The 12,462-nt window shown below is 45.2% G+C and overlaps 1 protein-coding gene across 1 annotated transcript in view; it reads left to right on the forward strand.

The window, feature by feature from the left end:
* Positions 1-12,462, forward strand: part of PLPP1 (phospholipid phosphatase 1) — a gene marked incomplete at its 5' end in the record, with an annotated part of 105,955 nt that overhangs the window by 77,639 nt on the left and 15,854 nt on the right. The window contains one exon of the mRNA XM_019518258.1: positions 7,509-7,566. Within this exon, the coding sequence (XP_019373803.1) occupies positions 7,509-7,566 (58 nt within the window). The remainder of the gene's footprint in view (positions 1-7,508; positions 7,567-12,462) is intronic.

Below are 12,462 nucleotides of genomic sequence, written 5' to 3' on the forward strand. Positions count from 1 at the left end.
GGAACCCTGACACAGGACGCAGACTGTCTGACTCACAAAGAGTCCCCCCTCCCCTCCTCTACCTAAACAGAAACTGATTAAGATTAGCTATATGTAGCTAATCTATGTATAAGTGTATCTCTGCCCCCTGAAAGACGTGCAAGTAAAGGTGTAATGGGAATTGATAGAAAAACCCCATGATCGCTCTTGCTGCCATGCCACACATTCATAGCAGGAGGCATGATTCTGGGATCTAGCATCAGATCCCATCATGCCTTATTGCCAGCATAAGAGAATCCTGAGATCATGATTGGCTGATGAGGCTCCCAGGCATGGGAGCACACTATGCCTTCCTGCAGCTGGGCATCACCAGTTGATCTGGCCTCACAGTTGTAGGGTCCCACCATGTGCTCCTGCTGCTAGGAGCCCCAGTAGCTGCACCCCTGCTTGGCCGCTGTAGTGGCAAGGAGGAAAGTCCCTGATGGTGTCCCAGAATCCGAGCCTCTTTTTGGCAGGGGAACCGCGAACGGGGGTCAGAGCTGCCATGGACTGCATGTGGCGGCACCAGGGCTCGGAGGGGGCTGTAGCCCCCCAAACATATGCAGAACCACCGTCGCTGCACACCTGCCCTGTCTGCGGCAGCTTTCACTAGCCCCTCTGTCCCACCTCGCCAGGAAGGGGTCGTGCTCTGAGATACCATGACACAGGCTATAGCCCCTATCACATTTCTTCTCCCTTTGCTGCTCTGGGGCCAGGTAGGGGGATGGCCAGATGCTGGCCTACAGGGCCCCATAGGTGAATGGACTGAGAGTGGGGTTACAGGTTTCCCTTGTTTTATGCAGGTTCTGTATGTGTGAATTTGCTGTTATGAGATGACCCTTTTTATACCAAAAATTCATTATATGTGAGGTAAATTCACTCTTAGCAATCGGTGTGGTGAAAGCCCACAGTCAGCTGCTTTGTGTGGTGCATTGTGAGAGTGATGGACACCAGAATATAGTCTCCTGTGTGGATCTGTGCTTGTCGCTCATGGTCTGCGACACGTTTCCGTAGTTGCCATCACCATTATGGTAACATTTGCCACCACCCTATGCTTGTGTCTACTGTCTGCTGTTGGTGATTACCAACATTGTCTTGTAAAAGTGATAGAAATGGGTCTGGGGGTCAGTATAGTTGAGGTCTTGGAACATATCCCTATTTGTTACATTGTAAAGTGGGTTTCCTTTATGCAAATTAGAGTTATGCATGGTTTTCCAGGAATCCATGTACAGCTTAAAGCAAGGGAAACCTGTATTTACCCTCTCTCTGGTGTCTGATGGAGGGGGCAGGAGGAGACTTATTCCACCACTTGCCCCAGGCAGGAAGTGAGTGGTGGTAGCAGTTGGGGTGGGCAGACCCCATTGCAGTCCCCCGGGGGCAGAGGGCGGAATAACTCCGCTCCCTGCCCCCTCACCTAAGGGGCCCTGCCAGCTGGCGTCTAGCCCCACCCCCTTCCAGCCGCTGGAGCAGTGAGGGTGAAGTGACGGTGACGGGGGCTGCAGCCTTTTCATGGTGTCCTGGAGCATGAGCCTCTTCCCAGCAGGGGGACTGTGCTGCAGGTGCATGGGGAATCTTGGGGGGCTATGGCCTCTTTTGAGCCCCAGTGCCACCATGTGCAGTTCACAGCAGCTCTGACCCCCTGCTTGCGGTCCCCCTGCCAACAAGAGGCTTGGACTCCAGGATACCATGACGGGGAATGCTGCCCCCGTCAGGGACCTGCCCCCTTGCTGCTCCAGTGGCTGGGTGGGGGCATGACCAGAAGCCAGCCAGCAGGTCCCATTAAGCAAAGAGGCAGGGAGTGGGATTATTCCCACTCCCTCTGGCGGAGGGGACAGGAGGGGGTTTATTCCACTGCTTGTTCTGCGCACAGAGTGGGCAGTGGTGGTGGTCAGGGCAGGTAGACCCTGACTGCAGTCCCCTGGGGGCAGAGGGGGCAGAGTGGGGAACAACACCCCTCCCTGCCTCCTCTGCCTTAGGGGGCCATGCTGGCTGGCATTTAGCCATGCTCCCACCCCTGCAGCAGCAAGGGGGAGTGCCTCACAGACCCTGGCTTGGGTCCATGCGGGTGGGACACAGAGGGGGGAATTAAACCCCTCTCTGTCCAGTTCAGTCCAGGCTACTGCTGGGGCTGGCTATGCCCCCATGGCTGGAGCAGCCAGTGGTGAAATGCAGGTCTGTGCTGGTGGGACAGGAGAGGGAGGTGGGTAATAATCCTCTTCCCTGCTCACTTCTGGGGCCAGTGTCTGGCCAGGTCCCTGCCCCTGCCTGTCTCTGCTGTGTTGGGGAGCAGAGGGGTGGGGCCAGCCCTGCTCTGCTGGAACAGAGAGCCCAACCCAGAGAGCATGCTGGGATGCTGGGGGACTCTGGTTTAACTTAAACCAAGAAGGGGTCTGGGACAGACATTGCATAAACCCGTTTGAGCTCAATCAGTTAAGTCTGATACTACATTCAACCAGGTTTATCTCAGACTTGTTTTGGCTATTTTGAAACTGGTTTGTGTGCACTGAACTTATGACCTATTACAGGTTTAAACCAGTTTCTGATCACTTAAATCGGTTTATGTGTAATGTCTGTTCCTAGCCATGAACATCAAAATTTGTCTGGCAAGGGTTATTCTTTCCACCAGTGGTTTTCAACTTGTGGTCCATGCACCTCTGGGGGTCCACAGACTATGTCTAATGGGTCTGCAAAAGATGACTGTGATCAATCAAAAGTATGTGAATACCCACACTTATAATTCAAAGAGGACTACACCTTCACTCAAAATTTCCAAAGGGGTCTGCACCTTCATTTGATAGTTTTTAGGGGTCCATAAATGAAAAAAGGTTGAAAACCACTGCTCTACACCCATGTTGGTTCGTGCGTATCTATAACAGTGTGTGTGGCATATGTATCTTTTTCCTTATGCATTATGTTCCATTAATGGATTGATTCTACACACAGAACTGTAATTGCCAAGATCATGCTAATCTATATCCTTTCACATGAAACTGGAGAAAAGCAAATGCAGTACCAGTATTTTCATAGGTGCTCACCTCTATTTTCCAACTGTAACTAATTTCTGTGGCTCTACATACAGAATTTACCAAAGGAAGAAAATAATTTTAAAAATTAAGAGATCCCAATAATGAATCTGAAGGTGACTAGTATTTGTGGCATCTGCCTAGTTATGTATAGGTGAGAAGAGCACACTATTTTAATGGCTCTATTATGAGCAACTTTGAGCTGTGGGCACTTTATGTAAATGTGCTCAAATTTTCTCTTGCCATTGTACAGAGGTCTGCAGCTCTATCTAAGATTTAGGGGGCTGTGGCACTCTGCAGTTCCCCTGGGTTATGCCATTCGGACTGGGGCTTGTTGGAAGGATGCAGTTTCCCTCACACGCGTCCATATTCCCTTCTGCAAAGTTTGACTGAGGAGGCTCAGTAGCATGTGGGAAGTTCTTAGCACTTTGTATTGGTCCTCATTGCTATTTGTAAGGTCTGTTTTTCTGCTCTGGAATCTGTGGCAAGCCTCCTGTCACTAGAAGTGGTTCCTGTGACTCCAGTAGAATGAATGCAGGTGCCTGTGGTGGAATGAGGCAGTTCTTTTCGTATCTTGAATCTAGCTAAATGCGTTGGGAGGTTCAGCATCAATTTAAACAGTATCTCCTTACAGAAGGTGCCTGTTTTGACTGTTCTAAACCCAATCTTGCAAAGTTGGAATTTTTAGTAACAGGCTACAGTAGTTAATGGGATTTGGCTATCTTTCTACCTTGAAAGAAATAACTGCCTATCAAATATTACTCTGCAAATATTACCTTATAACACATAGCATGTGAGATTTGACTTTGTTGGATTCATTAGTTCTTAGGCAACTGGGGCAAAATGCCAGAGGACTTAGCTGGTAGACCTATTTTTACAAAAAAAAATTACCTTGTTTCACAGTACTGTGCAGATTTTACTCGACATAATTAGTAAAGATTGTAAAATTGATTTTGCATTTGATGAGGGTGTTTTTAGAGGTGCACTGATATATTGGTCTGATACTGGGTCGGCACTGATATAAAGAAAGTTGACTGTATTGGAAATAGGCCTGATGTGGCTGATAATTTGGCTGATAAATGCACGCAGCCACACTGCAGCATGCCAGCTGCAAGGAGCACAGCCCGGCAGCCTGGAGAGCTGCGTGCAGCTGGTAAGTCTGTTGTGGTGAAAGGGGAGGGGGGAGAGAAGAGGTGTGGTGGGGCAGATCAATGCCCCCTGCAGTGAAGGAGGGAGTGGGGCAGGGGCTGGGGTAGGTGCTGCCCAGCCAAGGTGCAGTGGGTGCAGGATAGAGCCGCAACTTGTTTGTGGGGAGGTGGCTCCCACTGCTGCACGCTGCTCATTTGGGAGCTGCTTGTCTGGCAGCTTGTCCAGAGCTTGTCTGCTTGTATGACAGCTCCTGCTGCTGCTCCCACTGCTTGTCCAGGAGGATGTGGAGTGGGAGGGATGTGTGCCCCCGGATCTGCACAGGGCAGGCCAGGCGGGCTGCAGCTGTGGGCTGGGGCCAGGTGCCATGCTGTGCTCAGGGCAGGTGGCACTGGGAGGGGACTACAGGGGTGCTATGGTGAAATTTGGAGTGGCTGCAGCCCTCCCCCTGTAGCTCCCTCCCAGCACCCCTGTGGCCCACCCCAAGTGCAGTGCAGCCTCCACAACTGCAGCCTGCCCTGCCCTGTGCAGGTCTGGGGGCACATGGATGAGCAGTGGGAGCAGCAACAGGGGCACCCCCCATACCCCACATCTCCCGGATGAGCTGTGGCTCCATCCTGTGCTTGCCCTGCTACAGCTGTTCAGTGCCAACCCCAGCCTCAGCCCCTTCCTCACTGTGGAGGGTGTGGATTTGCCCCACCATGCCCCTTCCCTCCCCCCTCTACTTTCACCACAACAGACTTACCAGCTGGATGCAGTTGTATTGGAAATCGGATCAGTATTGGCCAATATGCCTGCTTATCAAGTCGACTATTGTATTGACCCCCAAAATCTCAGTTGGTGTACCCCTAGTGTTTTTCAAATGGACATAGGTGTATATTTTACAATGAGCCTGTTATTGTCCAAGTGGAGAGAACGAATGGTCTCGTTCTTTCCTGTTTGTTAAGAATTATAGTAAAGTTTATTTTATTCTAAGTGATTAATTTACTAGGTGGCCTTCTGTGGACTAAATAGTTTACTTTCAAGAGAAGTATGTCAATACTAGACACAGCAGCCAGCACGGAGAGAGACAAAATAAGAAATTCTGTGTGTTTATTTCAACAAAGCTGATAACGCATATTTTTGCTTCAAATATTTATTAAACCAATTTTCATAAAGCAATAAAAATGCATCTTGACAGCTACTATGTATATCTGAGTTGTTACGGAACTGATTGATTCTCATCCTCCTTCCCTGTCCTCTATAGTTTAATGCGCCCCCCCGGTGCTATTTCTTAGGCTAGGGGGATGCTGTTTTTTGAGCAGTGCTTGTCTGTGGTGTGCTAGCATGCTGTGAGGACTGAGGAGGCCTGGAAGGCTCAGACACTTGGCTGGCTTAATAGACAAAATGTTCCGATCGTTGCTTTTGCATGAGAAATGTTGCATGCGGAGGAATGCTCTGCAGGCTTTACAGTTGTTTCAGTTTATCTGTGCTTCAGATGCCTTTGGAGGAAGGGACAACTGAAATTGGATGTGCTTTCTGTTTTCTTCTAAAGGTCCCAGTTTTGCCTTGACTCTTCCAGTGGCATCTCCAAAGGTGTTTCACTATATAACTACTGTGCAACAGCAGGATTTGGCTCCGGATGAGTCTGGGAATATCTTAGAATACCAAGCAGGAAATCTAAAAATCCGTCAAGCTCATGTACCTGGATCAGGCTGACACAAGGCAATTCTGTTTCACTGTCTGAAATGGGTGGTTAGCAGTATTAGTTTGAAATCAGGCAGAAGGCAGGTGGTACTTTAGACATTCTGAAAGAGATTGACTCAATAATAATAATAATATCAGCATCCTATCTATTTCTAATTCATACGAGCAAGGAGCTTTCTGTGATGTGATAGCAGATTAATGTATGTAATTATGTGGCAAAAACATAATGCAAAATTATATACTACCAGGCCTGTATAATCTTGATATGGGGTACAGTCACAGACAGGGGTGACTGGTGCCTCCTGAGTCTAGGGCGCACAATTTATGGGTGGGCCTGGGGGCGAGCCAAAAGCCCCATATCCACTCCTATACTTCTGTGCCGTGGCTTAGTGTCCCCCCTCCCCCAAACATGCAGCCTGCCCTCATGGCAAAAAAACTGGCCTGTCCTGAACAGTGGCAAGTTGGGGGCCAATCTCCACCCCTGTGCTCCCCTACCAGTCGCCTGCGGTCACAGAAACTAGAGCTCTTTTAATATCTTCTCCTTCCCTGATGTCAGTAACTAGTGGCCTCTTTCTCACTCAGGCTTCTTGGCATAGTTTGCCTACAGCAGCCACTAGCAGCTACTTTTGTCCGTCAGGGAGAATAGAGACATCATAGCTGGTAAATAGGCCGCTGGACAAGGGGTGAGGAGTTTGGAGTTCTCTCATTTCTGCTACTGGCTGCCAAGTGCCTTGCATAAGTCATTTGGCCTTATTTTGCAGGTGGTAGTGGGAGGTTGGGGAAGGGTACTTGTAAAACTCAGAAATTTCTATCTAGAAAGCTGATCATAAGAGTTGTACGTGTTGTGATAACTTTGATGAGCAGAGATGTAAGAAGCATTTTATATACTGGAGAGAAGCATCTAATTAGTAATGAGTGATATGCTTACTTGTCTATTCCAAGAATTTTTTAAAACAAAATACTCTTTCCAAACTATTTCTATTCAATACTACCTCTCATTACTTTAACATTGACTCATGAATTGGCTGTTGACTGAAAACTTGTTCATAAAAATAAAACAACCTTGCAGAACACTGATGTACGAAATATGGGTTGTCTTTCTGGTTCAAGAGCTTGCTGAAGTCTGTGATGAGTCTTTTTAATTTCAGTTTCACTCTTAGGTTTGGTTTTAAGTTCTTCCTCTTGGAAACACTCAGATGAGTGAGATTACTATTTTACGCTAATCTGAGAGATTAAGTGCCACTCTTGTCATATTGCTTTAGCAGACAATTGAAATATTTACATTTCAGGCAGCACTCATTTTCTACTTAAGCTTTAATCAGAAGGTTGTCATTGGTAACTGCAGTGTAAGTAGCTATCAATGATTGGGGAGTTAATCTGCCAAAACTGACATAGTGCAGTTGCTGGATAATTAAATGCACTTTATATTTCCATATTGGAAATTTACAGACGACGCTGGGGGAACTGTTTTTGGAAACAAGGGATACAAGTGACTCCAAAGACAGTTTCCCTGAAGAAAAGTAAAAATACTTGTATTTTGGTTCTTTTCTTGAGTTAGACCATAATTTATCTTGCAATATCTAATACAAATGTATTAATAAAAATGTTTGATATGTCTGATTTCTTCTTTTTCAGACTGTCATTTTACTCTGGGCATTCTTCATTCTCTATGTACTGCATGCTGTTCCTAGCAGTAAGTATATTAATTCCATCTAAGTTGGCACCAAAAAGTTTTTATTTTGTAGCACAGACCTGCACCTCTTGCTGCATCAGCATTTTCCTCTGACCTGCTTTGTGAAAGATTATCTGTAGGCTCTGGCTCTGAAATAGTTGAGGGTTGGCTCTGAATTAATTGAAATGAAGGATGCTTAGTGGTAGGCAAGGGAGGGAGACAACAGGAAGCTAGGATGGCAAAAGGTGGCAAAATAAGGTCCAGTTAGCAAGTTGAATAGGGATAAAAGGCATTTAACAAGCCAGTTGGCTCTTGTGCCCTGTCTCAATTGAACCTAATGACAGTGGGTTGGAAAATATGTTGCTACTTGAGTTTAGTTTGGTGGTTATGCTTTAAAGTATTTCAAGGGTATCAAAAATAGAAAATATATTTACAGTTGGATGCATCTGATTTCATGAAACATGCAAAGACTGTAAAGAAACTAAATTAACCCTAACTGACTGCTGGGCCTGCAAACAGGGTGCAATAGAATCATTTTAGCTTAAATTGCTCTTAGAACAATCTACTTGAAGCAGTGCTCAATGGGATGCTGGTGAGAGAAGCATTACACAATTTGTATGCAGACTTAAGTGTTCAGATTCTTTATCTGTAATGAGCCAAACAATAACTTAGACTCTAGTCTGATTCAGAGAGTGCTACATATCTCCTGTCACAGGACAGGCCTGGGTGACCATGAACTGTGTAATGCTCTGAGCTGCATTGGCTGTTTGCTAAGTTTTCCAAGGCAGCACTTAACTAGCTTGTATGTTTATATAATTTTTAGAATACACACAACCACGAGGTTGGCTAGGACTTGTATGTGCCTTTACAGATGAATAAGATTGTTCTCTTAAATTCTTCAGCGATGAAAAAAAACAAAAACAAAACCTTTATTTGATCAGCTGTGCCTTTTGGCCCTGTAGTTGCAGGGTGCTTGTCATCTGCCTGTTCAGATCCCATTTGTTCTTTGGGCTCTATTTTGGGCACTCCTAACCCTAGACTTTCCTGGAAAAGTAAAAGTAATCTAAATACTTTCTCTGAGAGCAAGTTGCTCACAGCCATATTTGTAACTTGAAGTTCTCTGAGTGATTAGGGAACTGGTTTAAACAAATTTCTTCTTGCCCAGAGAGCTGCTGATTTACTCAGAACATTGGTAGCATTGTACTCAGTGGATTGTGAATCTTATTTCAGGACATGCCATCCAGGTGATCCCGTGCAAATGGATAGATTTCCTAAGCTTCCTGTTAAGACAAACTTGAAAATAATTTAGCAAAAAAAGAAACTGTTCAGGATCAGGTAGTTCTCTCCCATCCTCAACATATAAAACAGTCCAGAGAACGGCTTTGGTTTAAAGTATCTAGGGCAATGTAGGACATTTCCAGAGACTGTAAGTGATACAATGAGAGCCCTAGTCACACTTGACAGGTAATGAAAAATGCACAACTGAACTTAGATGCCAGCAACTTCCAATCTATACAGTAGCAGCTTAATCAAATCTTTTGGTGAAAAGCCAAATGGTGGTGAGGGACTAACCATCAAAGTGCCCTGTGCACAATAAGTCCTCAGATGACCCCTCCCAGAAAGAAAGGCCGTGTAGAATAATATTATAAGTGTAAACTGCTCTCGAGTGAATTCCAGAGTCAAGGAGTTCCAGCACTGCCCTCCACTCTTGTCTTGGCAGGGCTGCCTCTTGAATGCAGGTTGTGCTCACCTGAACTGTGGCAGCTAATGAGAGAAGAGACCAAGTTATTTATGTCAGGAATTTGAGGAGGTACAACTTCGCATCTATTTTAGTAGTGTGGCACCCGGGCATTTAACCTGCACAGCACTAGAAGTACTAACCTTGAAATACAGTAGGGGTTTTTTTTCTTAGATTTGGGAAATGTCTAATATCTCCAGATAGAGCTACCGAAGAGATGATTCTCTCCACACTGGGAACAGGCATAAACAAGTTTAAATATGGTAGATGATGGGAAGATTTTTGCTTCTGTTGCATTTTAGAGAGTAGAGCATAGCTTAAGAAGACAGACCCATTCAAGTTTTCCAGTCATTCCTTCCAACTATAGCATGGTTGTTCCTTACAGTATAGCTTCTGATGCTTTTTTTTAACAGTCCAGTTTAGAATTACAATATTTACTTGAATATAAGATGAGGTCCCCCCACCACCACCACGGGGGAAAAAGCCCCTCATCTTACATTCAGATACAATGAAACCACATTAAATGCATTGCCAGTCTTTGAGCTGCTGCTAAAAGTAGCATGTACTCAGTAATGAAAACCAACTATGAAATTTATTAAATGCAGCAGCCATCACTGAGCATGACCATAAAGTACATGGCTCAGTAAACATGCTGATAGTAACTTTTTTTTCTTGTGGCCCTTCAAAATGTGAGCATGTGATCCCCCCTCAGGGAACAGTCGCCAGGCCTGGTGCTGGAAGGGCCAGAGCCAGCCCTGACACCCTCTTGTTGATGCCAAAAATGCTACATTTGACCTTAACCAAAAAGGCCAAGATGCTAATAGGAACCTACCACTTTTTTTTTCTTTTTGAAATTGTGTCCTGGGCTAAATCAGCCCCTAATTCTATCAACTGAGCACAGCTCAGTCATTCAAGTCTGTGTGGTGCTACTACTGGCAAGTATCCTACCTCTCAGACTCTTCAGCCTGGGGCTTCAGATACAGTACTCCCAAATTCATGGCAGGCATCCTGTGTGCAAGCCCAGGGGCCTTTGGAGTTCAGATGCTCCCTAGTCTCACTTGCCTCTAGTGAAAAGGCTGAAGGAGCAAGCTAGAGGGACAGCCTGAGAGCAGTCCTCATCACCATAAATTATGTAGCTGAAATCATCACATTTGGAGGCATGTATAGATTCTGGCAGGGGTCAGCCTGCTCACAGTGCAAGGGACAGGTCTTCACCCTCTAACTACACCAAGCCATTCAAGGCCAAGAAGAAAAGCATCATCCCTGCCGGGCAAGCAAAACCACCTAGGACAAATCTACCACAAGGATAGGTTAATGCAACCCATCCAAATAAGACATATGGTAGTGTCCATTGAGTGCAGTCCCCTTCAGTGCTGACTTGTTTTTCAAGTCATGGTGAGACACTACATTGTATACATTTTGACTTCCTCTTCACTCCCACTGCTGAGCTGAGCCTGCCTTTCCCATTTCCAATGACTCCTGTTTCTTCAGCAGCCTCAAATGTCTGGCAAGCGTCACCAAGCAGGGCCTCAAACAGTTTACTCAGAATCCTTCTGTTGGCCCCTCTCTCAGCCTATTGCATATGATTAGTGACTCTGCCCTCCATGAAGTGAAGCTGGACTAGGTAGCCCTGTGCCTCATCTGCATATACATTTTTAGAAGACCCCAGAACATCGTGAGTGGGGGCTAATTAGTACATTGATCCTTTGTGGAGGTGTACCTGGAGTACACAGAATACTGGGCAGTGCTGAACTGTGGGGTCATCATGGTTGGAAATGCCGCTGTCTCTGGTGGGGCCTGGCCCAATGGCTTTCAACTAATATTGTGCATAGTTTATACTATGTATAAATAGGTACAAAAGGCCTGCTTAAAAGTATGGTTATGGAGTACCTGTGCTAAAACTTATAGCAGTTTCAAAAAAAGGTAAAGTGCATCAATTCTGGGTAAATGAAGTCTATGGGCACTATTTGCAAATTGCTACAGGTATGTTTATTGCAAGGTCAGCTTTTTAAATTTGTTCCTCATTTCCATGTGCCCAGGGAGAGCAGGGTCTGACAGTAAAGATGGGGAGGAATGTGCTTCAGGGAGCAAGGGTGGGGGTGCAAAGGGGTTGCCTGATCCCCCAGATGAATTTATCAACCTCCAACTGCTACAGTAGGTAAAATCTAAGACAAACCTCCAATAATTAGATTCCATCAGATTTATAAATTTTCCCTATATAAAATCTAATTATTGGGGGGGCATCTTATAGTCAGGGTAATCTTATATTTGAGTAAATATGGTAGTTCAATCTAGAAACATCTGATTAAAACTGAAATAGATCAGTGTCAAATGAGTTCTGCCATGGATTAATTTCTGTTCCGTCTCCCTTCTCACCATCCCAGTGCAAATCAAACAAAAACTAAAACTTTGGGGATAATGAGAAAAAAGCAAGCAGCCTAATTGTTGATGTAAAAGGGATTAAAATAATGTTTTGAGAGTCTCATTAACTTGCATAACATAAGGCTTTGATTGTGGGCTTAAATGTATGCACTTGCAAATTCCTAATGTGATGTATGCCATGTATGAATTCCAGATGACAGCTTTGCAAGCCGTGGATTAAATTCATTTCTTCAGCTTGTCTGCATCCTGCAAAATTTTCATCTTACTTTACTTTTGGGACTAGAGTAGTATCATCCACAGCAGATGGACAGTTTAGTGAAAAATGGAATTTTAAGCTTTGTTTGCTTGCTTGTTTGTTTTGTTTTTAAACAAAGCCAAAAAACTACAAGTTTCTCAATAAGGCATAAAGGGACGTTTTTCAAACTTCTCTAGTGCATGGCTTTGGGAATTTGCTGTTGATTTATTGCACTCTCAAAAGTTTAAGCTTTAAAAAGCCTTGCATTCCATATAGGCACTACACCAGTGGTTAGGTCAGGATTGATTATGGAGAAGACTGTTTCATAGAATCATAGAAAATTAGGGTTGGAAGGGACCTCAGGAGGTCATCTAGTTCAACCCTCTGCTCAAGGCAGGACCATCCCCAGCTAGATCATCCCAGCCAGAGCTTTGTCTAGCTGGGTCTTAAAAACCTCCACCACCCCTGTGGGTAACCTGTTCCAGTGTTTTACTACCCTCCTAGTAAGAAATATCTCCCTAATACCTACCTAAACTTCCCTTACTGCAACTTGAGACTCTTG

Source organism: Gavialis gangeticus, unplaced genomic scaffold (assembly GCF_001723915.1).
Source record: "Gavialis gangeticus isolate Ggan-Ray unplaced genomic scaffold, GavGan_comp1, whole genome shotgun sequence".
In the NCBI taxonomy this organism is placed as follows: Eukaryota; Metazoa; Chordata; order Crocodylia; family Gavialidae; genus Gavialis; species Gavialis gangeticus.